This window comes from Saccostrea echinata, unplaced genomic scaffold (assembly GCF_033153115.1).
Source record: "Saccostrea echinata isolate AGI-Se365-2 ecotype Australia unplaced genomic scaffold, CSIRO_AGI_Sech_v1 ptg000028l, whole genome shotgun sequence".
Lineage (NCBI taxonomy): Eukaryota > Metazoa > Mollusca > Bivalvia > Ostreida > Ostreidae > Saccostrea > Saccostrea echinata.
This window is the reverse complement of record NW_026889777.1, coordinates 1489871-1517682: the sequence shown is the minus strand read 5'-3', so window position 1 is coordinate 1517682 and position 27812 is coordinate 1489871. Positions and strand designations below refer to the sequence as shown.

Below are 27812 nucleotides of genomic sequence, written 5' to 3'. Positions count from 1 at the left end.
TCAGTCCGTGCTCAATGATGTGTGCAGAGTAAACAAATTGAACACACCCGGTAAAACGTAGACATTAGCAATAACAGAACTCGTGCCCTATTTACAAACATAGATGTTTGACGTGATATTATGAAACAAACAGAATTATTATACCTCATATAAATAATCACTAGTAAAAAAGATTCTGATTCTGACTTTGTCACGAAGGATTTTTGTTCTTTTGAAGCGCGGCTAGTGGTGTAACTTACATCTGTTTCATATTGTTCTTAACATATATTTACTTTATTACTTGGATTTTCTTTATATTTCCTGCACTGTGCTTGATTCGGTATAATAAACAATATATTGCATGCTAGTGAGGGAGACATGACGATTTCTTCGCCCATGAGAAATCATATTCCCCTCGGGCGTTGCCCTCGGGGAATATGATTTTTCATGGGAGAAGAAATCTTCATGTCTCCATCACTAGCATGCAATAAACGTATAATGTTTGACGTGATGTTTAACGTGATATTCTGAAAAAATCACAGATGTTTGACGTGATATTAAGGAGAATGTCGTTGTCATTGAATTCTAATAATATTTGGGTAAGTTCAATTCATACAACTGAAGTGATTTTTTGACTAAAATAGAATTTTAAAATTGTAAACAATGAAACTGCGTCCAGTCCCCTTTAACAGGATACAAAAAGGCAGTCTGTGAAAATAGTCTCAAAATATTGCAGACACATTTAAACAATTTATAAGGTGACTTATTCAAAGGTATGATTATAAGACATTAAAATTTGGCAAGATAGATAGATTGATTGATTGATTGTATGTTGTTTTACGTCCCATTCGAGAATTTTTCACTCATATAGAGACGTCACCACATACCGGGGAAGGGCTTCAAATTTTGACCTTTACTCGGCACTCATGGCCATTGAGCAGTGAGGGATTTTTATCGTGCCAACGCCTGTCGTGACACGGGGCCTCTTTTTTTAAAGGTCTCTTCCAAAGGACCCGCAACTTTCACTTCAAAGTGCCGAGCGCATGGCGAAGGAACAGTTGCTACCCATTTTTTATTGACTTAGGTCAGTCGCGGCCGAGATTAGAACTCACGACCTCCCGATCACGGAGCGAGCGCTCTACCAACTGAGCAACCGTGAACGGTGGGCAAGATAGAAATTGACTACTGGCAAAATAGTTTTGTTTCCATATGAGAATTGCGCATCAGGAAATAGGAACTCGACAAAAAATAGGTGCTTAATTTCGTATTTCTGCCTACATTCGTTCCTCTGTATAAGATGAATACATCTTTTTTTTCCGTTTTCTATTTCAACAGACCAGACGCTGTTTGCTTTAAAACAGAGATAACTGAATACAATTGATAACACATTCATTTAATTCTAATGCACGATTAACATATTGTGAAATTATAATTGTTCATTGGGGGGGGGGTGCAATTTTCTTTGATTTCGTGGGTCACACGAGCTTACATCCCTACGAACAATTATTGTCAACATATTTTCTAATTGAATTTTCTGTATATACGATTTACCAACAAAATTACTTCCCCACGAACCAATAAAATTTTGCTTTCCCTCGAACACTGACCTCCACGAATTTGAAATGATTTCACAGAACTTATTTCTTTAATTATTTATCTTATTTGCGAGTCATACATTAATCTGACGAGGTAACCATCTATGAATAGAGTCTGTGTTTTTTTCATTCCTTTAAGGCAAGATTAAAATTAATTATATTATTATACATTTTAAACACCTCTACCACAAAGCAAAACATAGTCCATTTATAAATCGATACTTTTTTAAATGAATGATAGCCACATGTTAGCTATAGATCTGTTGCTGTCTTGTCTGAATAAAAATTAGGTAGGAGGACCAGAGAGCTACTGTGGCATTCATTGAAAAGTGTATGATTCCGATTTAAACTGCCAGCACGAAATACTACTAACCGTGTGCTTCTTATATATACTTTATTTCCAAATCAAAACATTTCTTATAACCGTCGTTACTAGCTCTCCTAGGCCTGAAATGAAGACCATACAAAATTTCGCCTTTTTCAGCTGCCATGTTGGGTAGCAAAGCAATTTGGCCCAATGTGCTTCATGCAGACGTCAACTACAAGAGTAGTTGATAAAGGTTGAAGGAATTTTTTGCAATTGGAGTAGGAATTTTTGAGAAATTATTCCAAAACAAAGCGCAACTTTTTGAGCACATTTTTTTCCTATGGGTGGCAATGTAGCTCTCCGGTCTGTCAATTTTTTTTTTCGGATAGCTACAGTTCTGCGGCTTGCTACACAGTCATATAAACAGTCATTTTATGAATAAAAACCAATTAAGGGTATAGCATAAAAAATCATTTGCTTCAATAGCCAATTGAACAATATTATTTTCTTAAAGATATAGTAATGCACTTGGGGAAGGAATTATCCACAAATCTGGTATCATTAACATTTTTCAACAATTTACATATACTCACGGTCATAAGGTAATGTTTGGAAAGTTAACGCTTTAACAGGATCCACTGAAACTAACCTAAAAATGTCCTAGTATGAGTTTTCCGATGCTAAATATAAGATAATACATATTTTTAAATTAAATCTGGCACGAATTAAGTTAAACTTTCGGGGGGGGGGGGGGGTTACGGAAGATAATCGTTACGAAAATTAATTTTCAGCAACAAAAGTGGTTACGGAAGATAATCGTTATGAAAATTAATTTTCAGCAACAAAAGTGATATTTTCGGCAATCAAATTAATTAATAAAATATGTTTCCATGGAGATTTTTAAATTTTTTAAATAAAGTTATGGGGTAAGACATTTAAGAATTATACTAAATTTTACTACGGAGCACTCCGTATACCTGATCAATACATAGGACTTAGGCGGGTATGACTGTCAACAGGGGATATTTACTCCTTCTGGGCACCTGATCCCACCTACTGTGTTTCCAAAGGTCCGTATTTTTGTCCTGTTCATGATTCGTTTTGATTAGTGGATTTATGATCACTATTCGTTATCTTCACATTTTACATCTTCTTGATCTTGACGAGAAATGAACAACTCTGCACAAAATGTTTTCCCAAACCTTTACACCACTTTAAAATCGATCCATTAAATATTTGTAAAAAAACATAAGACGTTTACCTCTTTGAAACAGAGTAAACAGGTAAATGTTTAAAAAAAAAATGCTAAATTCTAATAGCATGGTAAGAAATATTCCTGAATTCACTGATGAAATTCTTAATTTATCTAAAAATATGCTAATTACTGTCCAAACAGCTCAGAGACCTATCCGTAAAGGAAATAATGTTAAGTCACAATACAAGTGCTTTTTAGTCACATTATAAATTACTCAGATTGCAAGCACAATGAAACATAAATTTACAATATATATTAAAAAAAAATAGTAGAAAGGTTGGTGCAATCTGGGTTCTCGAGTTATTTAAGTAATTTAGTAAAATCTGAAGAACATACAAGGTTTCAACGTTGGCGTATAAGACACGAGGGAAGTCATAAAATTGTTAATATAAAGCAAACACGATCAAAAAAAAAAAATCAAGTACAATAACAAGTTTCACTCCCTCTACTGGAAGACCAACAACAGAGAAAGATATCACCATTTGGAGCAAGACCAGCCGATGGAAGTCCGGATTACTTTGGCTGTTAAACTGTCATGGGAACTCCTGCTGACTTTTGGCTGTCAAACTGTCATTGGAACTCTGCTAGGCTATTAGTGTATGCATTATATATCACTGGAGTTTCCCTACAAACTACATGTAGGTATTATAAATAACATGTATTAACAAATAACTAATTCCTAGAGCAGGTATCATTAAACCATTATGGATTTTTTTTTGTCTTCAAAACTATGCATTTCTTATGACATGTGCGATTATAGGGCAAATGAATTGTTGTTTTCATCATTTATGGTAGCAGGATATGCTTCTGGCTTTCATAAAGACTTTACAAATATAGTTACCGTAATTCAGTTTGTCTGTTGTCTACTCAGAATGAAAACATTTTTGATATTATTTAAGCATTTGTCTGATGAGGTCCAGTAGGACTTAAAATTTATCTGCCGATTTGGTTGTTCCACTTCTCTCGAGTTCGTTGTCCATTTCATGGCCAGACTGGATTGATACGACCAGAATTATTTCCAACACCATCAAATGGAATTTTGTGACCATACAGTAAACCACTGTTTTTGTCCAATTCTTTCAGTGGCATCTGCTTTAAGACCGGACATAGCGTTTATCAAAGGGCTAAATCAACATTTTCAGCATATTGAGCAACAGTACCCTAGGAATTGCAAATGCGATATTGCTTTCTTGGCTTTTGGTGAACTTTCATTTTATTTTGTAATTCTTACTTTTGTGAAAGCAGCAAACATCATTAAAATGACCAGCAAGTTGTCCTTTATCATGATTTTGTATCAAACTTGACTAATTCTTTTAGTCACCATTATAAACTTATTTCTTGGTTTAATCTTATGCCGAGCTACCAACATTAAAAACTTCCTTATTGTACTTTTTGCCCCACGAAAGAAAAACAAGATAAGGGTTGGAGTAATGTACAGATAAATCCTAATATTAGTGGATTGCACCGAAACAACCCCAAACAACACTGTCATGAATTTAAAAAAAAAGACCTAATCGATAACTGACACAAAAAATCGTCCTCGCTAGAAGGTGTCGAATAAATGAGAGTTCAGAAATAAAATCTGGAAATAATGAAAAGTAATCATGCTCAAATGTCCATTGAAGCAGAACAAACGCTGAAAATATTTTAAAAAATAAATAAAAGATGATAATGAAAAAGAAAATAATAAATAAAAGTACATGTTCCAAGGAGAAACTTGATATGATATTGTAAAAATTGAATATTTAATATAATTATATATAATTTTCTTTATATGCTTTGATTAAGTTTTTTTGAGTACCTTCACTTACTGTTCATACAATTAAAAATTTCCTGTTTTACTTTAAAAATGCTTTGAAATATTTATACAAGTACTTTAAGTATTAGAAAGTACAACAATTGTTGGTTGCCAGCAACGGATTTACATTTGGAGTAAAGGTATTTCAGTGTGATAACTTTTATAGGTATTATTGACCAATATTAAAATCAATTCATACATAATTTATTCATAAACAATAAGTACTGCTCTTCAGATGTAATTGATATTTATTACATGTTATGTTATTATAATCAATGTCTCATTAATTTTATGATTTCTTTCATTCAGATTGCCAACAAGTCATCAACTCTCTGGACATGCAGCGTAAGATCATCCAAACTTCGATGCCATGCCACAGTTAGCCAAAAAGGAGACCACTTTAGGGCAGGAGTTCAGCCACACTGTCATCCAGCAGACCCTAAACTCCCCATCTACAAAGAAGTAGCTGCAATGGTATTTTCCTATTCTATCTATTCTCTTTCAAATACAAAATTTTTAATTACTTATTCATTAAGTGATATTTATTGTACTGCATTCTTTAAAATACTTTTCATTAAATTATAAAATGTTATTGTAATGACTGTTAAGATTAAAACCAAGCTGTAATCTCAATGTACTTATAGATGCATTGCTAATTATGTTATTTTTCACAGGTGAAGGAATGGATCAGTAATCAGCCACAATCTAGAGCCCTGGGTGTTGTGACTGATGTTGTGACCAGCTGCATTCCAGAAGAACAGCGTTTCCTTGCACCCAAGCAGAGCCTCCTGAAAAGAACTGCCAACAAGTTCAGATCTGCCAACACCCCACAAGAACCTTCAGATCTTGATTTTGAGGTAATATAAAATATTTTAAATACCTATTTCAGAAATTACAATAAAAACGTCTATAAAATTAAATTTGAGATATGATTGAATTACTGCATTATACATTATCATAATACCTTATTAATTAGAAAAAAAAAAACCCACAAAACTATGATGCTGAAACCTTATAAGATTGCAATGCTGTATAGATAATGCTAATTATTACATATTCTTATAATTTCAGTTGGACGTGGACTTCCTGAAATGTGAAGATTTCCTACTAGCAGACCTCAGAGTTGGTGCTCATAGACATTTAGTTTTCGCAACACCATTCCAGAGGAACCTCCTGAAGCACTCTAAACGCTGGTTCATGGATGGCACATTTAAGGTATGGATTATTGAATATCTTGTGACCATAATATTTATAATATATTATAATATTTATATATTTTATTGTAATACAAACTGCCTTTAATATAACATAAATGAATGAATATGGATTATTTTCTCTCATCTATGAAATAAGTATATTAAATCATTTAATGATATGTTTCTTTTATAGGTTGTCAGGGATCCTTTCAAGGCCTCCGGACAACTACTTAGCATCCACTCCTTCATTCTCCAAGATGGGCGTCGGAAGCAGCTCCCACTTGCCTTTGCCTTGATGTCGAGGAAGACAGAGGAGGACTATGTAGCTGTGTTACAGGCCATCGTGGACTGTCTCCAGCAGACCAGTGTGGAAGAGTTCATGGTGGATTTTGAAGTTGGTAAGTCATTTGGTTATTTGATTTAATACTGTTTTTATAATTTTTAAATCTGCTTGATCATGTGTAGAGATATAAATACAATATTTATGGAAAAAAATGTTTAATGTCTAATTCAATTTTGTAATATTATAATTGTTTAATTGTATAATGGAATATTCAATTAAAATAATAATAATATTTATTTTCAAATTCAGGTGCCTGGTTAGCCATTCGCCGTGTTTTTCCAGCAGTGGCGATCAAGGGGTGTGTGTTCCATTGGACGCAAGCGGTCTGGAGGCACGTACAGTCCTGTGGTTTGGTTAGGGCATACAGGGATCAGGAAGCAGTCCACAAGTACATCCGCCAACTACTTGCGCTGCCCTTTCTGCCTGCCCAGCACATCGTGGACACCTTCCCACACCTGAAAGACAGGGCCAACACCCCCCAACTGCAAGACCTGGTCAATTACATCGACCGCCAATGGTTCCGTCACCGGGTGTTCAGGGTGCAGGACTGGTCTGTGTTCCAACGCACCGTCCGTACAAACAACGATGTTGAAGGTAACTATGATACTTACTTACTTCTTATGCCGAATGTTATTTCTTATGCATAATGTTTTTTCACGAGAATTAAATAATGTCTTTTACTTATAAAGTGGTATAAAACAGATTTAGATACAATTAAAAAATAAATATGTACAATAAGGAATAATAGATTGAACAACTCAATAATATTGCTTATGCAGAATGTTATTTCTTATGCATAATGGTTTTCAACTCATAATATGGTATAAAGCAGACAATAAGACTGAACAACTCAATTATATTTCTTATTCTTTTCAGGGTGGCATAACCGGTTGAACACCATGGCCAGACATGGAGGAGTGCCATTCTACAAGCTGATTCCACAGCTACGTCAAGAGGCGGATATCGTGGATGTCACTGTTCGGGCTGGAGATCTCGAGAGGGACACAAACAGAAGGTACACGGCGATGGAGAAGAGGATCGAAAAGGCCTGGGAGGAGTACATGTCTGATGCCTGGTCGACGACCCATTTCCTCCGTGCGATCTCGAACTGTTACTGCCCCTCAGTCAACACCGAGCTCGAGTAAACCACTGTTTACCAATTATAATCAATTAATTATATCAACACTCGGATGCTCACAGGTATAGTGTCATCTATGTAAACACCCAATTAACACCTCCATGCCAGCCTCAGGTGTTCACTGTTATCAAGGTAAGTCCAAGCTGCATTAATTTTACGCTTGATTGGCGTGTACACACGCGCAATCAAAACTTCGAGAGATAGAGAGTAAAAAACAATGAAATGTGTGTAACGGGACCCAGGTCTTGGTTCGAGAGATGGAGGACTTCGATAGATCGGAAGTTTGAGAGATCAGAAGTAAATTTTCTTAGTTATATAGAGGAAAAAAACGGGACTGGAGGTTCACTTCGAGAGATCGAGAACTTCGAGAGATCGGAGTTCGAGCCATCGAGAGTCACCTGTATATTAAGCTAAGAAAATATAATGATTGTGTCAAGATGAATACAGCATTTTGTGCTTGTAATTAAGGGTTAGTATTTATTGAGACATAAAACCAAATCAATCGAACATCCAAGGAACACAAACATAGGCGACAAAGGTTCAAAAATCAGCTCAAATAAACAGTGTTTTTATCAAATAAGTTGAACCTGTTCACTGACTTGTCTATTTCTACCTGATATTCAAATATTCATACTCTCATTGTGCATACAAGTGAAAGGGCAAAATTTATGGTTTAAAATTGTGCTTGAGGTCCATCACGCATTATTATTTGATGACACTAATGCAAAGTCTCGAAATTTTGCTCTTCGATGGAAGTAGCGCCAAAACAAAACGCTCGGGTGAGAATATATGTAAAATTGAAGAAACGGAATGATTCAATAAAGTGGAAAAGTCAATAATCTCTTCTCTGTGCAAATATCTTAATAAAAATTTTCTCTTCCAAGTGTTTTCAAAGTCAGATCAAAACGCTGAATTTGGCAGATAGATTTAGCCCCTATGCAATTTTTCATTCTTCTTTCATAACACCCGAGGTGTGTACAGCAGAGCAAGCGCTCGCGGGTACTGTAACTCGCGAGAAGAACTTATTTACTGAACGGACGCGAGTGCTCGTCTTTATCCAATATGGCGGAAGTTTTCACTGAAATTCTATTGTTTTTTTAATTAATCGCTGTACGGTTATTCCCGGAATGCAAGATCGAAGGAGATTTCAATTTTAGATGCTTTGTTTACCATTACGACAAACCGAAAGTTGATGAACACCGAAGAGGGCATTGGAAGGTTGACTCGAGTACAAGGGGGAAAGACTTCGACAATCAGGTCGTTTTTTGTCTCTGTAAGTTAAAGAAATAGAGAGTAACAAATAGGATGAATTCACCATGCATCGGACACCATTGCACTTCAACAAGTTCTAGCGATATCGCTACCGACCGAATATTATCAAAATGGAACTTAACATGTAGTATGTGGTTTAAATATGAATTTTTGTTTCTTCTATACAATACATTACATTATTATATGTATAACAGATCATCTTGCCCAATGGCTCCAGTTATAAAGATGACATACCATTTCTATCAAATTCGGACGCCTTATTGGTAACGCCTGAAGAGACAGAACATCTAGATTCAGTTGAAACAAAAAACTCGGACTCCATCAAAAAGGACGGCTCAGAATTTATGGCTTTCGGTGCTCGAGTTAAAGATTACCTGCAGTAGCATTTTATTTTTTGAAATGATAAAGATCACAATAAAATAATACGAAAGAAAAAAACCGCATCGAAATCTATGCACAAATAACGAAGTTATCGCGCTTTAAAAGTGCCTATTTTTACCTGTTTTGAAAATCCAATCAAGCGAAAATAGAAATGATCGATAACGAGGCTCTACTGGTGTGACGTCACAACATGTACCGCATAAGCGGGTCAGTATTAACGACAATGAGATTAACTTGGAAAACAACGACGATTTTAGCTTTGATATGAGGCATTGGTCTATAAGTTTTAAAAATTCAGACGGAATAATTATTGAGCTTTGCATCAGACCTTACTAGGCTGAACCAGAAACCGATTCTAACGAGGAATTTATAGAGATTTCAAAACAACCTACAGCCAGGGTCGTGTATACTACAGTTAAAGTTCCTGTATATATCTCCCTGTTACAGCCTACTGAATATGACTGGAAAAAAAATCATCAAAACCAAAATACAGGAATTTTTAATTCTATATTTTCAATGTCCTAAAACAGTTCGTTCATCAAGCTGTTAATTATTTCAACAAGATCTTCATTACTATCGGCTAAATGATAATTGACGATTTTCTCGTTTGTATAAAAATTCTTCTATGTCTAAATTTGATAATCAGTTGTTACCATTTAGCAATCAGCAGCAGCAATATTATCAATTTAATTTTACTTCAAAGTCACGACCAAATATATTTTCAAAAATCGGGTCATTATCAATATACAAGTAATTAAAACTAATTGTTAAATAATGATATCCGCGTACTCCTAATTATTTTTTTTAAACTGTATACAAATCACCATTTGACAGACTAAACAGTTTTAATTCATTAAAGTGTAAAATATTTAATCTATCAGATTTTTCAACAAGTTCTTGGTAATCAGTTTAATTTACACGTGTGGCGGGGTAGGACTTGGGATTACGTGATTAATACACTTGCCATGGTCAAGACCGATGACTTGGAAAGGTGTGATAAACATTCGATACCTCCGGCTATTTATTTATGTCCCACTATATATTTGACAAAGGAGCCGATGAATGTCTCAAATCGCACCATTCAAGATTGCGTCGAGTGATTTTGATTGACAGGTGAAGCACGTGGATTTCGTACGTAACCACGGAGACGAACATGTTACAGGTCCCTGGTGCAGGAAAATAAGAAACACGAATAAACAGAAGTTGAATAAGCAAGAAATTTATTTAAAAATGGCTTTGACAGATTATGTAAGAAAGATGAATACAGAAACACTTGTTTGAATCAAAAAATTATGTGTGTGTGTGTGTTGGGGGGGGGGGGGGTTACTTATAAATTCAACTGACGTTAAAAATGAACAATCCAATATAATAATAAAAATGTTACTGATATTGAAGATATAACGAAGAACATAAAATTAAATAACATTTGTTGAATCAATAACATGGGGAGGGGTGTTGAACAAGGGAATCTCAGTCTCACTCACTCTCTCATATTAATTCTATGTACTTCCCAATACTAAATAATAGAAAAATATATACGCGTATTCTATACTTTCACTTTTCAAAGAATACAACAGCAAACATCATATAAGTACTTACCAGGGACCTATACACTAACCCTGTACTTACTTTTTTTTTTATTTAAATTAGAAATGTTTTCTTTTATTAACTTACGTTTACGATCTACGATTTGTTAGTGAAACGGTCGCCTGTTCTGTCTTTTTGTGATTATTGCTTACAAATAGAATTTAAAAAAAATGTCAATACATATTCGGAAGGAAAAAAATGACGATAGAAATGGCATAACCCATCGATTCCTAATTGTTGGAAAATATGAATCGATGATTTTTGGCAATTCCTTGTATCGTTACTTATTATAACCACACACAAAGAAATAATGAAAAAAATATTCACTAAACTAATTTCAAACAAAAATAAGAGCAAATACTATAGTCATAGTTAATTTAATATTCACAAAATCCCTAAAAATTAATGGAAAAAACACTAAAAAACCTCATCGTGTTTCTACCGTATTCTATGCATTCAAAATGGCCGGTACATGTTGTGACGTCACAGCGGCTAAGGCCCGAAAACCGAGCGTTTCAGAAAATCGCTCAGGTGTGAAATAGGGTTTTTCCCCAATAGCTTCGTTAGTTGTGCGTAGATTTCGGTGCGGTTTTTTTCTTTAGTTTTATTTTAGCATGATCTACAACATATTTAAAAATAAAAAGCCACTGCAGGTACCCTTTAAGACTGTGGAGGATGTCAAGAATATGTACAGCAAGGTTTTAATAGATCCATATGCAGCAAGTGCAGATAATCGTATCTTAGTTTATAGATTTTCTACAGAAGATGGTACCGTGCATGAAAATTATCATGATGATTGTGAACATGGGGCAGGGCGCAGACTTTTGCGATACATGAGAGAAAATCAAATTCACAACACAGCTTTCGTCATTACAAGATGGATGGGCGAAGCCCATATTGGACCTCAAAGATTCGCAATCATGGAACAACTAATAAACGAAGTCGCTAATTCCATGGAAATTTGACTTTTGAAGCCATATGCACGGTAATCTGACAGTACATAACTTTAACAGTAATACAACTTAGTAAAGAACTATTATAATTGACATAATAGGCGTTTTATGAAATGTGGCCTTTATGATTTTGTAAATATGTTTTTCTTTTCATAAGAGAATACGAATATTAATGCCGTCTTCAATTCAAATTTTAAAATATTGAAAGTTGTGTTTAAAAAATCTTTATTTTTGTCAATAGAAATGCAAAAATCCGGATTTAAAAATAATTTCCGACTTGGAAAATATATTTGTAGTTTTCCGGAATTTAAATGTTCACTCTTTTTGGTTTATTATTCTATCTTCATGGCGGCATATCCGATATGATTTATTTTCATAAATTGTCTCTGCCCTTCCGACCAAATCTCTAATAAGTCCATATCTACCTCTCTATGATGCATGTGTCTTTATTACTAAACCCTTCTCCAATCTTCTCTTCTACCTTTAGAGCAGCTTCTTTTCTGTTTCTCATTCTGCATGTTTATGAGTTAATGATGGTAAGTGAATGTTTGTCCAAGTGTTTTGCAACAGTTCAATTTCATATATCATGTCTGGTGTTACAGTAGTTTCAGCAAACTGTCAGGGTCTGCATGATTATAAAAAGAGAAAGGATGTACTCCAATATTATAAGCAATTTCAATGCAATATTCTGTGTCTACAAGATACTCATTTTACAAGTGATATGGAGAATGATATAAGAAATGAATGGGGATATGAGGCATATTTTAATTCTTTTTCATCAAAGTCAAGAGGTGTAGCTATATTTTTGAATAATAATTTTGAGCATGAGGTTCATAATAAAATATCTGATGATGCAGGGAATCTTTTGGCTCTAGATTTGACAATTGAAAACAAGCGTCTGAGCTTAATTACAATATATGGACCAAATAAGGATATACCGTCATTTTATGAAAGACTATCAGAAATTATAAAGGATTTATCAAATCAAGATGTTATTTTGGTAGGAGATTTTAATTTAGTTTTGGACCCAGAAAAAGATTATTTCAATTATCTTCACATTAACAATCCAAAGGCAAGAAGTAAAGTTTTAGAAATCATTTCTGATTACAATTTCAGTGATATTTATAGAGAAATGAATCCTGATGAAACAAGATATACTTGGCGTAAACCTTCCCCATGTAAACAAGCAAGATTAGACTTCTTTCTTATATCAAGTTCTTATTTAAATAGTGTAGAAGAAAGTAAAATTTTGAATAGTTATAAATCTGACCACTCACCTATATATCTAAAGATTAAATTAAATGAGCTGACACATGGAAAGGGTTTGTGGAAATTTAATAACTCACTTCTTCAAGATATTAAGTATATTGAAACAGTCAACAAAGTTATTCAGGAAACAAAAGAAAATTATGCATTACCTATATATTCCAAAGAATATATCAAAGATATATCACCTGCAGAAATTCAGTTTACTATAGATGATCAGCTTTTTCTTGAAACACTCTTAATGGAAATTAGAGGTAAAACCATTTCATTTTCTAGTTATATAAAGAAAAAAAGCAATGAGAAAGAAAAACAGCTAATGTCTGAAATTGAAAATCTGGAAAAAGACTATAATAAAATTATCCAAACAATAAATGATAAGAAAAAGGAATTGGAAAATATAAGAGACCACATACTTATGGGAAATATTATAAGGTCTAGAGTAAAATGGATGAATGAAGGAGAAAAACCAACTAATTACTTTCTCAACCTTGAGAACAGACACTATACAAATAAAATAACCCCTAAATTGATTAAAGATGAATCAATAGATTCGGAAGTAACAAATCAGAAAGACATTCTTCTGGAAATTGAAAAATATTATAAAATACTCTATGAGGCTAATTCTGCGGTAACAGATGTTGATCTAAGTGATCATACTTGGGATATTTCTGCAGAAAAACTTAGTGATACACAAAAGAATAGTATTGAAGGGAAAATATCTTTGAAAGAAGCATTACTAGTTTTGAAAAATATGTCAAATGATAAAAGTCCTGGAAGCGATGGCTTTACAACAGAATTCTTCAAAGTGTTTTGGAAACAGCTAGGTAATTTCATAGTAAGATCAATAAATTATGGTTATAAAAAAGGAGAGCTTTCTGTAACACAAAAACAGGGAATTATCACTTGTATACCTAAAGAAGGAAAAAGTAAATTTTTTATAAAAAAATTGGCGCCCAATATCTTTACTAAATGTTGTCTATAAAATAGGTTCTGGCTGTATAGCAAGTCGAATGAAAAATATCTTGAACACAATCATAAGTTCAGACCAGACAGGTTTTGTACCCGGAAGATACATAGGTGAAAATACTAGATTAATTTATGATTTAATGCATTATACAGAAGAAAGAAATATCCCTGGATTGTTGTTAATGATTGATTTTGAAAAAGCTTTTGACACAGTGTCATGGAATTTTATTGATAAAGCTCTTACTTTCTTTAATTTTGGGCCTTCTCTAAGAAGATGGATTTCAGTATTTCAATGTAATATTGTATCAGCTATCAATCAAGCAGGTCATTTATCCAATTTTTTTAAACTAGGCCGTGGCTGTCGTCAGGGTGATCCAATTTCACCATATTTATTTTTACTATGTGCAGAAATTTTAGCTTTAAAAATAAAAAATAACAAAAAAATTAAAGGTATTAAAATTGATGAGGAGGAATATTTAATGTCTCAATATGCAGATGATACGCTAGTTATACTAGATGGAACAGAACAATCCCTAAGAAACTGTATTGAAGAAATAAATAAATTTTATAAATTATCAGGACTTAAAATTAATCTCTCTAAGACACAAATAGTATGGATAGGAAGCAAAAAGTATTCAAATGAAAGATTACTTAATGAAATGAATTTCCAGTGGACAACACAATTTAAAGTATTAGGTATTTATTTTGACGTGGACTTAACCAGAATTCCAAAACTTAATTATGACAAAAAATTGGTTAAAATTAAGAATATAATACTACAATGAAATAAAAGACGTACAACTCCCTTGGGTAGGATTTCACTTATAAAATCACTACTATAGCACAGTTAAACCATCTCTTTATTGCTTTACCTTCACCTTCTGAATGTTTTGTTAAAAATCTAAATAATGTTATGTTTAATTTTCTATGGAGATCTAAAGTGGACAAGATAAAAAGAAAACAAATTACTCAAGAGTATAAGAGTGGTGGATTGAATATGATTGATATAAATAACCACATTAAGGGCTTAAAATCATCTTGGATTAAAAGACTACTCAATGGCCAGGATTCAAAATGGAGATCACTGATTCAAAAAGCCTTTAATATTGAAAAATTATTTAATACTGGCTCAAATTATATTGAACTAATTTTACAAAGTATAACTAATAATTTTTGGAAAGATACATTAATTGCCTTCAAGAACATAGAAGACAAAATGAAAATAGATTCCTGGGAAGATTTCATCTCTCAACCATTATGGCACAATAAAAAACTCAAAATTGACAGTAAGCCCATTTTTTACTCTAAATGGTTTATCAATGGCGTAATATTCATTTCAGATTTGTTAGATGAACAAGGAACTTTTCTAAAATTAGAAGAACTTCAAGCAAAATTTAATATAGAAACCAATTTTTTAACCTATGCGAGTCTACAGAAAGTTATAAAAGTAGCTATGGCTGTAGAAAAAGTAAACAAAGAAAGATCAAACCCAAAGCCCATTCTACCTTTTTATTTAAAATTATTCTGTTTAGCTAAAAAAGGAACAAAACCTATGTATAATATTTTGAAAACAGAACATGTAGTACCTTTCTCAAAAGTGAAATGGAGTAAACATTTTGAAATTCAAGATTGCCTACTGGAAATGCTATACAAAATTCCTTTCCAGTGTACAAAAAGTTCTAAATTACAATGGCTACAATTCAGAATAAATCAACATATCTTAGTTACAAATAAAATTTTATATAAAATGGGTTTGAAAGATACTAAATTGTGTAGCTTCTGTCAGACATGTGAGGAAACAATTTTTCATATTATGTGGGAATGCCAGAAGGTTCAAGAACTTATAAATAGTTTTACCATTCTTTGTGAAGCTCATAATATAGAATTTCCAATAGATAGTTGTACATTCATACTTGGAAACCCAATACCCAATAGTAAGGAATTAAATACAATACTGTTATGTATTAAATCATATATATACAGAACTAAATGTCGTAATGAGGTTTTGAGATTACAAGGATTACGTGGAGATGTTAAAACATTACTATCTACCATGAAATATAGCGCAACAAAAAGTAACCAAATTAAAGAGTTTAATAATAAATGGAAAAATTGGCTTTCACTTATGTAAGACCCTGCAAATAGGCACTTAAAGATATTTTGCACAATCCTTGGACATACTCTTACCAGTACTTTAATGAACAGACATTTATCTTTGATCATGCTCTTTTTTTACCATTCTCAACCCCCTCCCCTCTCTCTCCTTCTTTCTTTCTTTCTCTCTCTCTCTATCTCTCAGTTGTCACAATTATATTTTTTTTGTTTATTTGTTTATTATATTCATTAATGATATAATGTTGTAATCCAGATTATAAACATGTATGTGACAATTGGTATTAATTTAAAAAAAAAAATGAATTTTTGACACAATCGTGCCCCATTTATTGAAAAAATATCATTAAAAACCGATTTTTCGAAATAAGTCAGAATTCACCATGGATCGGACAATATTCACCATGCATCGGACATTCGATATTTAAACCGGAAAATATCATACCTTGATCTCGGTGCTTTAAAATTAGTGATATCGAAACATTTTTATCTTTTATTTAAAAATTAACCTTCACATTAATTTTGAAGGACTATTTCGATCCACAACTATGAAGAGATTTTAGTTGCATCACATCGCCTTTACAATGCTAGTAATATGGCAACTCGCGCCTTTGTCTCGTAGGTTACAATCATCTAGTTTAAAGAAATAAATTGAGTCCACTTCTAGTCGTCATATATCGATAATAAGTATTTTCACTGAAAATTAAGAGTTTTTATTTTCAATTTCTGTAAAAAAAAAAAACAGCTGTCATTTGGGTTTTACATGAAAATGGAAGTGATTATCCATGCATCGGAAAGTGTCCGATGCATGGTTAATTTGTGTCCGATGTACGGTGAAATAAATATACTAGTTAAAAACAACTCTAAAATATATTATACAAACATTGAAGTAAAATTTTTGAAAAATTTCTGTAATATTATCAATCATTGGCAAATTTTACCAAGGTCCGACCGTTCCCAGTGGCGTAGCTTCCATTGAAGCACGGAAGCACGTGCTTCCATATTGTTCGGTGGGGGGAAATGAATTCATAAAAAGTTACAATGCTTTTCAAAAATAAATTTGAAACACTCTCCGAAGAAAATACTGAGCTGTAGAAAAAGTTTGCATTATTTGTTTAATATTTTAATTTTTCAATTTATATTAAATTTATGAATATCTTTTCTATATATAATGAATAAGACTCAAGTTCATGAAAACATGCATGTATGATTGAAATTTTAAAAACATTTTATAAAGGATAATTCATACTTAGTGTAAGATGTATAACATTGAATATATGTATAAAATGCATGTAGGCTATAACAGGCTAAATAATAAGGACATCTGGGAGAACTGCTGCTAAAAAGGATTTAGAAAAAAAACAAGTTAACATTTAACATTTTATGGTTTAAAATGTTATTAACCTTTTTTAAGTCGATCGTCACTTGTTTAAAATGCACCAGCTTCCAGGGTCCCCAGGACTTCGCCTTGGTCCCACCGGGGCCTTGTGCACCCCCCCCCCGGCCCCCCTGGCATTTTATGCTTCCACATTGATCGACCCCAAGCTATGCCACTGGTTCCGTTGACGTCTATTTAAAAGAACGCCAACTCTAAAAATTGCAAAATCGTAAAATTCTGGTTACTCCCCTTTGATGATGCAAAATATGACGTAATTTCAAGGCCATTCTTGTGGTATTTTTATCACAACATGAAAATAAAAATCGGCATAATTAAAAAGTTTAATTCTTCATCTTTAAGACAGAAACAAGTAAAAACACTAGGAGACTCAAGTTCAATGAAAGTTTATTGCTTAAAGTTGTCCGAGGCAAGGTATGTGTCCGATGCATGGTTAACTCACCCTAAGTGGTTCTGTTGAGGAATGTTATTATCGGTTCCTTAATATGCTCTACATAACCAAGCACGGCTATACTTCTTTTTTCTCTCTTCCATTACGATTGAATAGGAAATTAATACAGTTTTACTTTAAATTATGGTCAAATAATATCCAATAGATATTTGTTCTCAAAATATATACCATGCTGTTTTTAGGCACATGCAAATAAATTAGTGGTATGGTGCTTTTTCAAAAGTGTCTACCTTCATAAGTTCAGCACCAAACAAACAAATAATTTAGAAAGTATGGAAATGAACCCAGCAGAATATTTTAACAGTTATATGTCTATATTGAAAGTGATGAGTAAAATGTTCATCATATCTGAAAATTGTTTTTGAAGTAAAGTTGGAACTTTATCCTACATATATTATGACAACAACAACAACAAAGAGAATAGAGAATAGATAATAAATAGGAATGCCAATGAGATCATAGTGGGTGATTAAAAAAAACAAAGTAAAATTGTGATGAAGGGACAAATTTCAAAATGGATAAATTCAACTCTCTTTGACATTCTGAGGGCTGATAATGTTATGGTTACCTTGTTTCTTAATCATTTACTTTGCACAACAAAAATTAAAAAATTATCTCAATTGCAATTCATGTTAGGAGTGTGACAATTTACTGACTAAAGAATGAAAAATTATTAATAAAGTCTCATAAATGTTATTTAAAAACTCAAAGAATAAAAATTCAAGGCAGGATTTATGACAGTATTTTAGTTGTTTTTCAAAAGCAACTTGCTTCAATTTTCTATAAATGAAGTTAAAACCATTGATATATTTTTATTACATACCTCCCCTAAAGGAGAGGAGGTATACTGTTTTATCCATGTCTGTCTGTGAGTCTGTCTGTCTGTCCATAACAAATTTTCGTCACAGTTTTCATAGCAACTACTCTTCCCAGATGCTTGAAATTTTAGGCATGATGGGTTTCATTTTTGTACAAATCCGATGTCAACTTCCTGTTTATCCATGCATCTTTCCAAACTTATACAAAAATACAACAATTATTATCACTAAATGTACATATACTTATGTTTTCATGACACCCCATACACTTCACACTAAAGAGTTCTACATGTAATTCCATGGCACATGTACTTTCATGCAGTTATCTGCCCTCGGACCTAAAGTTAAATAAATTGAAATCTGCATCATATTATACTATATGTAATTATCTCAAGTAATGAAAATTTTTTAGGCCAAGATTAATTAATTGAATATTTATTTGCATGTTTTTTCCCTCATTTAGATAAGCAACAGTGATTTGTGTTCATCAATACTACATTGTCTTTGAATTTTTTTTCACTAAATGGAAGGTATCTATGTTCAAAACGAAATAGACTGGCTCAGCATTTACATCCTTATATGATTTAATGTAATTTCTCAATGTCTAGTATATATTTTCATTGGTGTAAAGAGGGTCTTAAGTTAAAATATTTTTTTAAATCTGAAAATGCTTTTTAGTGCCTTACCGGTGAAACCTGAGGAGACTATTGGTTTCCTCTTTCATCAAACTACAATATCCCTCCCAAAGAGCAATCTGCATGAAATTTTACATGATGATAACTTGTTTCAGGATATTTGCCTCTTAAATGTAACTTGCTGTTTAAATAATTTCCTGAAATTTAAAAGTCTTCTTTTTTTTGTATTCACCATATTAGATTCATGCATTAAGCTTTTACAAACAAAGGTGTGTGAAAACACACACACCCTCACCCTCCCTCACACACACACATACACACACACCCTCACACACACACACACACACACACACACACACATATGTACTTTGTACATATAACCCATAACAAATGTATGTACTGTACATCTGCTTAAGAAACATTATGCAATAAACTACTTGGAACTTCAGGCAAAAGAATTGGTTAAAATTGTAATTAAAATTTTGCACATACATGTATGTCAAGTTATATCTGGCTTATATTGTGCATGTTTAAACTTAGTAAGTTTAAGATATTGTAGAAAAGTAACCTAACCTACCCATTGATTATTCAGATATATTTCTTTCCTTATACAAATATTTTTTACATCATTTTAAGCTAATATATGTACATATACACCTATTCTGTACTGTGTAATTCAGATCCAAAAAGCTAAATCATGTATTAGACCTCACCAACATGCAAAATTCATATCAAACCAATTTTTTTTTCCATATGATTAAATAGTCCTTACAAAACTTGTAAAATTTTTTCATGTGAAATCTGAGTTCTTGTGCCAGGTGTGATTAAAGTGCATGGTCATAGCTATAGCCTGCAAAACTCATGACACTCAGGTGACTGTCAAGGCCCAGGGAAGTCTTGCTAATGTAATTGTTCAATAGGGTTTAGGAGAACATTCATGAAGACGTTCACAAACAATCTGAATTCCCAACTACTTTAATTTTTATTCTTAAAATTACTCTGAGTTAAAAAGGTAATATACTTGATTTAATGATCATTACTGCATTGAGATATAATGGTACAAAAAATTTTACTTCAATATTTCTCCCTTTCTCTTTCTTGAGAATGCATATAGATATTTATTAATAAAGTATTACAGATTTTTCTCTGACATGTTTTAGTACATTGTATATGATGGTAAACTTTTTCTGATAACAATGAAATTTGATGCTGAGGAAATCAAAAGAACATAATTTAATAGACGTAGTAAATGTTTCACATGAGAAATTATACTCTAAACATGCTAAGACTGTTTTTATTGCATTACAAATAGCATGTTTTTATTTACTTAAACTCAAGATAATGAAAATTTAATCCTGATTGATGCAATTTTGCACAGGTCTAGATTTGAAAAATACAAATGTGTATAGTACTCTCAGGAGGTATAGTAAAACAGTCAAGGTCTTTTTATTTGGATTTAATTTAGGAGTTTAAGAGACTTTTGAACACAAGTGATGATTTCTTTTCATATATAGATAAGGATTGTAACTCATTAAAATTGGTTCTCTGATGTTATTTTTTCAATTGGTGTGTTCCAAAAAGACAAAAAAATTCAGTAGAAAATGTGAGAAAACAACAAATAGGCCATATTCATTAATGTTTGGGTTGCCTTGGTTAATAGGAACAAAGAATTTTACCTGTGTAACAGTATTAAATTTTGTTATATATTCTTACCAAAAATGCGCAACTTTGAGTAGGTGGTATTAATTGAAAACAAACTTTTGAGAGGTTTCCTTTTCAGATCTTGTAAAACCATTTTTTATAAAGATTTTAGTACCAAAAAATACATAGCCATCCAGCAAGGCACGTAAGTTTGTTTCGTTCGAAGTCGAGCAGGTGCTTGAAAATCAAGTCCAGGAACTAATCACTCCCCACTCAAATACAGTATATAGAAAAATCAGCACGCCCTAAATTATAATGCATCCAGTCAATACAGGAAGTTTACATATTGTTTTTCATCTCATTAAAAAAATTCAGCTCCAGTCTCGTGTTAAAATGCCCGAATCGGAAGGGAAGATTCAGGAATTATTTTGCGTCAGCCATGATTTGACGTGAACTTCAAGTGAAATACTGTTATGACACCTGCAAGCATGGTAGACGTTCAGCATCTTAATATTTATAAAGAAGTTTTAAATCTGACTAATTTCAGTTTAGATGTATTTTAAATTATATTGTAATGTTGATTTTTTTAAAAAGTGTTTTGACACATCATATGACCATAACTTCAAATCTATATACGATTATGGTATCTCTAAATATGGAATATATCTATTGATTTTGCACAAGGCTCACAACTTGTACCTTTGAGTTTAGCGGGAAACTTTACTTTGAACAACAATTTACAACCATCTATAAGGCTGTTTAAACTATTTTCACAGTCCTAACTATGCTTTGGATATTCCTGAACATCATAATTACTAATTAAAAATAAATCAAATTAAGAAAAAATCTATTACAGAATTGACTAGGTGTCGAACTAAGCAGACTAAAAGCATGATTATTAAGGTTTCAGGTGTTTGGTAGTTAATTTATCTGCAGAATTATTTATCAAATCTTTCTCATAACAAAATGAATAATTTTTAAAAAGGCAACATAACACGTTATAGATTCATACTACTTTATGTAAAACCATCATCTAGTTAACGTACATTTCGTCTTCAATTTTAAGTTGATATTTAATAGAAACCCTTTAATAACGATCTTCTTTACGCATCCTACTCAGTTGAGAAAAAAAAAATTGAAATTAAAAAATATGTATATACTCATAGCACAAGTATTAATTGAAGTCAACTGGAATTTAAAAAAAACAGTGACTTCTGCAGTTATCTAAATGTCTACAAAATTATTTCAAGACAATTCATGATGAACTGTTTCCATTAAGAAAGAGGATTTTCTATTCGTGTCCTCTTTTTTAAATTCAAAATGAAAAATGAAGACAATGCAATTTCAGAAATCGACAATTTTTTTTATTCATTTTCGTTATTGAATAAGTTAAAAATTGGTGTGGTCACCAATATTTATGTTAAAACAGATCAATAATGTATCGGTATTCCATATTCACAGTCAAAGGATTGGCGAATCCACCAATTTGAATTATCAAATATCTTCAAGTAAAGATTGATCTTGGTGGTTCCACCAAGAAAACAAGAGTGAATTTGACCATACATAATTCTACAATTCATTAAAAGAATTGGTGAACTTACCAACAAAACAACTGAAATATCAAAACTACAAATAGATAATTCAGCTCAGATTTATAAAAGCAATCTGGTGAAATTCTCAATTACTTTTGATAATGATGATACTTTAAAAACGACGTTGGTGAACCCACCCGTTTTAAGACACTGAAACAACCCATTGAGAGAAACTGAGTAGAGGAACCACCAAAGACTAAAAAAGAAAGTATAACTAAAATTGTCCCTAATACAGAGTCGGTGGACTCACCAAAATGCAAAAAATCAACTAACAAGACATTCTCAATTTTACTCACAAATACTTGGTGGATCGACCAAAAATACAAACAGGAATACACAAGAATACTTGAATGATATACTGTCAACATTATCCGTGTAATTATCTATAGTGGGCAGTTTGGTGGATCCACCAAAAGCTAAAAATCAAAAGGCATTCATAATTTTCCTTTACAATTACCTTGTGACACTTCCTTAATACATTTATGTACACAAGGACAAAAAGCTGGTGGATCCACCAGAAAAGTCAAAAATCTACATGTAACCCAAAGTTCAACTAAATTGTCCTCAAATACAGAGAGGAGTTTGGTGGACTCACCAAACTGTAAAAAAAAAATCAAATAACAAGGCATTCTCGATTTCACTTACAAGTACTTGGTGGATCCACCAAAACGCAAATAGGAATACTCAAGAATACTTAAATAATATATTGTCAACATTGCCTGTGTATTTATCAAAAGTGGGGAGTTTGGTGGATCCACCAAAAGCATTAAAATCAAAAAGCATTCGTAGTTTTCTTTTACAATGACTAAGTTCGTTTCTATACACAAGGACAGAAAGCTGGTGGATTCACCAGAAAAGACGAAAATTTACATCTTACCTCCTCATTATGTTGATACGTTTGCAATTCAACAATAAGTGGACCTATCAAAATGTTATCAAAATAAATATGAAATACAATGTCAAAAAAGTGTTTACAATTTCAAAAACAAATGTGCTTCCTCCAATAAGGCACAGTTGTATTTAAACAATATATAAAAATAACCCTCCATGTACTGTTTTATCTCCACCCCAATACACAGCTGAATGAAACACTTCTTTTAACTCATTTTTTCAAACGAAAAAATACTTTTCTTTGTTTCTTTAACGTCCCTTTGTAATCGGAGAATTTTTCCTTGCCTGCACCTAGTCTGCATGTCCTGCAGTGGGTGGGAAACCATGACGTAAGGATTAACACTTAACTGCGTGACTCTCGAGAAAACGCTCTAATACTTTGACATAGGAACCCCAAAAATCATCTTGAGCTAAACATTTCAATTCATACACTCCTCTGATGAAATCTTTGGGTGAAGCAATCAAAATACATTAACTTAGTATTCTCATATACAGATATAGAAAACATTATGAATTCATACTGCATATGTAAAAGGGAACAATGAGATGAGAGGATCATCACCATTTAAATAATGAACACAGCACACACTTTAAGAATAAAAAAAAATAGATCATGTATTAGTCTTCTATAGATTATGTAGTCATTCCAAATAGAATTAAAATGATACACGCAAGTCTAACACAATCACAATATGCAAGAGTTGATATTATGCATTTTTTATTCCTAAGATTGATGGAAATATATTTGTATCCCTTTTCACAACTTTGACATGCTTTGCGAGAGTCAAGGTCCAAATTACTGACTGTTCCAAATTCTGTTTGTGAGGTGGGTTTCCTAGTTCCAGCTCGTGGGTAACATTGTGGTAAAATCCTAGTGGTTGGGCCTTGATCTGTATCATTTGACGTCTGATATGAAATTTCACTTACACGTTTTAGCAATCCTTCCACTATGAACTGTTGAGTAATTTTCCCTGATGTTTCTTGAATAAAAGAACCACTATTGTTTATGTATCCAATTTACTTTAAAAGCGTCATCAGAATATTATACGATATGATTTCTTGTTTAATACTTTTCTGTGGTCTCTATATAAACGTATCCTTTACACATCTATGTGTTTTCTGTTTTTACTCCTCAGACATCTTGGTGGTTACGGTCCTGCTGGGTTGTTTACCTCCATCTTATGCCCTGTGATAGAAGTATATGTACAAAGTCTATGAATGGTGCACAAAATTTAAATGACTCTTATTTTCTGTTATATATATATATATATATATATATATATATATATATATATATATATATATATATATATATATATATATATATATATATATATATATATATATATATATATATATATATATATATATATATATATATATATATATATATATATATATATATATATATATATATATTCTATAGAATCTTAAATTTAAACAAGTAAACAGAATTTAAAATAGAGGCCGATAGGCCACATAGCTAAATCGGTTAATTATTGAAGAGTTTAAATAAAAAAAAAATGTCCCGACATTTAATCTCCACTGCATTGCCCTACCCCCAGGCAGATGCATTGAACACATTTGTATCTACATCACCTGAGGATCCTTCTCAATAAATTTTACTTATTATGGCTTTCTTATTCTTGATTTTTTTTTAAACTTATCACTTAAATTCCTTTGCATAACTTTGATCAGCTGTTGTGACCCCACACTACCGGCAGGGGTCATGATTTGATATTACCATGATGAAGTGTCGTGATTTTGATTGTATTAAATGCGTATCCTATATTTGTAAATCTTATATAATTAATATACTAATATACGATAGCCTTTAATTCAAGATGACGGAAGATTTTGTAACCAAATACTGTACGTATATACATTAATTAACGCATTCAAATCATACATGTGTGTGTTTGTTGTAGGGGAGAGGGGTAAAAAATTATCTTGACAAAATGACTCTGCTTGACAACACAGTTTTAACAATATTGTTATTTGATTTATTTTGTTTCTTTTTAATATAAGAACATTAAGAAAAAATCTTATAGGACTGTCTGCAACAGGTTTGTTCTCCGATTCTAAAAACCTGAGTTCTGGATTTTAATGTTCTAAAATTTGGGTTATTTAATTTTCACTCTCGAGGACCTGTGAACAAATTGATTTACAATAAATCTTCAATTATTTCAATAGAATAGAAGCCAAATTTTTAGTTTGATGAGAATCACTTGCCAGAATTTTGTCCTAAATTCTAGCAATTAAATTTAGTAGATTAAACAACAGTACACTTTGACTCTCTAAAGTGATTGTACTTTGTTTTTTCACAATACATGAAATTGAAAGGTTGCCATTCTTATTCCCTATAGCCCCAGTTAAACAAATAAATACTAGTATATCCTATTTCAAAAGCGTTGTTTTTAAAAAGAGCGGGCAAATCTTTGAAAATGTTTTTCTCACATTAGAACCCGAAAATATTCGTGCTTGATATAATAATAAATATAAAATAATAATAAATAACAATAATGATAAAAAAATATACAGACATTTCTATCGGCAATGAAGATTGTTTTAATCATTTTATAAGTGTTTTTGTCACATGTATCAATGCGTTAATTCAAAAAATTATATAGAATGTGTTGTAATGATTTTAAAGTATTCAAATATATAATTTTAAAATAATCAAATGAGCAAAGTAAAGGACGCACGTCGTACTAACATGACAATTGTGTGTACCAACACTAGTAGATGGAGCACACAAATAAAGAAAGGAAAGTACATGTAGACCTTCATCAAATATAAACCCATTTTGTTTACAAAAATTTCACTTGTTCCATTTATTTATCTTGATATTTTTTAAAATGTGTTTCACTTCTTTATCAACAAAATATCCAACAAGATAGAAACACATTCTTCATATTACGTTTCTAACTTTCCAAATAAATGCGACTTACCATTATAACACCAACAAATTCTTCTTTGATTCTTCAAAATGCCTTCATCTTTTTAAACATGTTAAATGAGTCCTTTTCATCTGCATGCATTATGATCCAATGTATACAGTAACTCTGCTATCATTCAGGTAGTTGTCAATGAGTGTTTTCAGAATATTCCATTCAAAAAGCGTAGATATAAACTTTATCTTCCATGTCTACTATAAACAATGCCATGCGCAGCCTTACTTCCTGTTACATGCGTAATTCCAACTCTCATTCGATTCAAATTATGATGTTGTAACACGTGCGGGCTCTGATGGTCAACAGAGATTGCTATTAGTTTCATCCCCCTTTCTCCAGTATAAAAACTTTTGTTGGAACATGTAAATAACTTAACTCTTACAATCACTCAATATCTCTCTCATTCTCACTCTCTCTCAAAAAAAAAAATCTTTTTCTATAACTTTTGTACATTTAAATTATGTTCTATAAGGTGTATATGTAAGAATATAAAATGTTACAAATGATTTTTTTATTTGAAAAATATTAGCATATCTTTTTACTTATCTATTAATTGGATATTTAAGATAACTTTGGGAGAAAAAAAAATCTTCAACAAACTTTCCGGTCAACTGTTACAGTAACTTAGTGTGAAAGATAAACATGAAGAAAACAAGCGACATAGCAGTGTAAAACATTTTCATACCACTCTTATAATATAAACAGGAAATCAGATTGGATCAAAGTTGCTAAAAGTTAGATGCGAGTCTTGTTTATTTCACGGTGCATTTTTCGCATAACACAATATTTGAGGTCTTATTATAGAAATTTGAACAATAAAGGCGGTTTATACATTTACCGCTTAGATCGATTGTTTATTTTTTAACGCCGAGTGGGCAATATTTCAGCCATGTTTCGGTGGATTTACTGCTTAGATAAAACCTTTTTGCGTCTCACACGGGGAGGGGGTAGAAGCAAATAAACTTGAACAAAATAGCTAAAAGAGCCATAGCTGCCTTACCGACGACACGGCCGACTCAAGCATTTAAAAAGAAATCACCTGTTTCTATTTATAGATAAATGTACTTTTTCAATTCAAGACATACATGTATGTAATCATTTATAAAACATAATAAAGAAAAGCATAGAAAAGATGCACAAAGAAAAAAAAATCAAAACACATAAATCGAAAAAAAATGTGGGCTCGAACTTGCAATCACCATTTTTACATTCCAGCAATCATATCACTGCGCCACGAAGTCATTGATGTCGTATGGATAAATTCAGGACCTCTTGATCCCGCTCTC

The 27812-nt window shown here is 32.2% G+C and overlaps 1 protein-coding gene across 1 annotated transcript; it reads left to right on the top strand.

Moving 5' to 3' along the window:
* Window positions 1–545: 545 nt before the first annotated feature.
* On the top strand, window positions 546–9266 carry LOC133193888 (uncharacterized). The gene is made up of 10 exons (XM_061329804.1): window positions 546–578; window positions 5024–5074; window positions 5244–5408; window positions 5609–5791; window positions 6006–6149; window positions 6324–6528; window positions 6723–7067; window positions 7350–7614; window positions 7674–7743; window positions 9078–9266. The coding sequence occupies exons 1-10, from the start codon at window positions 546–548 to the stop codon at window positions 9264–9266; spliced, it is 1650 nt and encodes a 549-aa protein (XP_061185788.1).
* The last annotated feature ends 18546 nt before the right edge of the window (window positions 9267–27812 follow it).

What these genes read in the sequence shown, in the direction of transcription:
- LOC133193888 (XM_061329804.1), top strand. Translation starts at nt 546, where the DNA reads ATGTCGTTGTCATTGAATTCTAATAATATTTGG. An exon ending in GATTTACATTTGGAGTAAAG is followed by an intron (nt 5,075 to 5,243) that starts GTATTTCAGTGT and finishes TCTTTCATTCAG; the next exon opens with ATTGCCAACAAGTCATCAAC. An exon ending in CATGGTGGATTTTGAAGTTG is followed by an intron (nt 6,529 to 6,722) that starts GTAAGTCATTTG and finishes TTTCAAATTCAG; the next exon opens with GTGCCTGGTTAGCCATTCGC.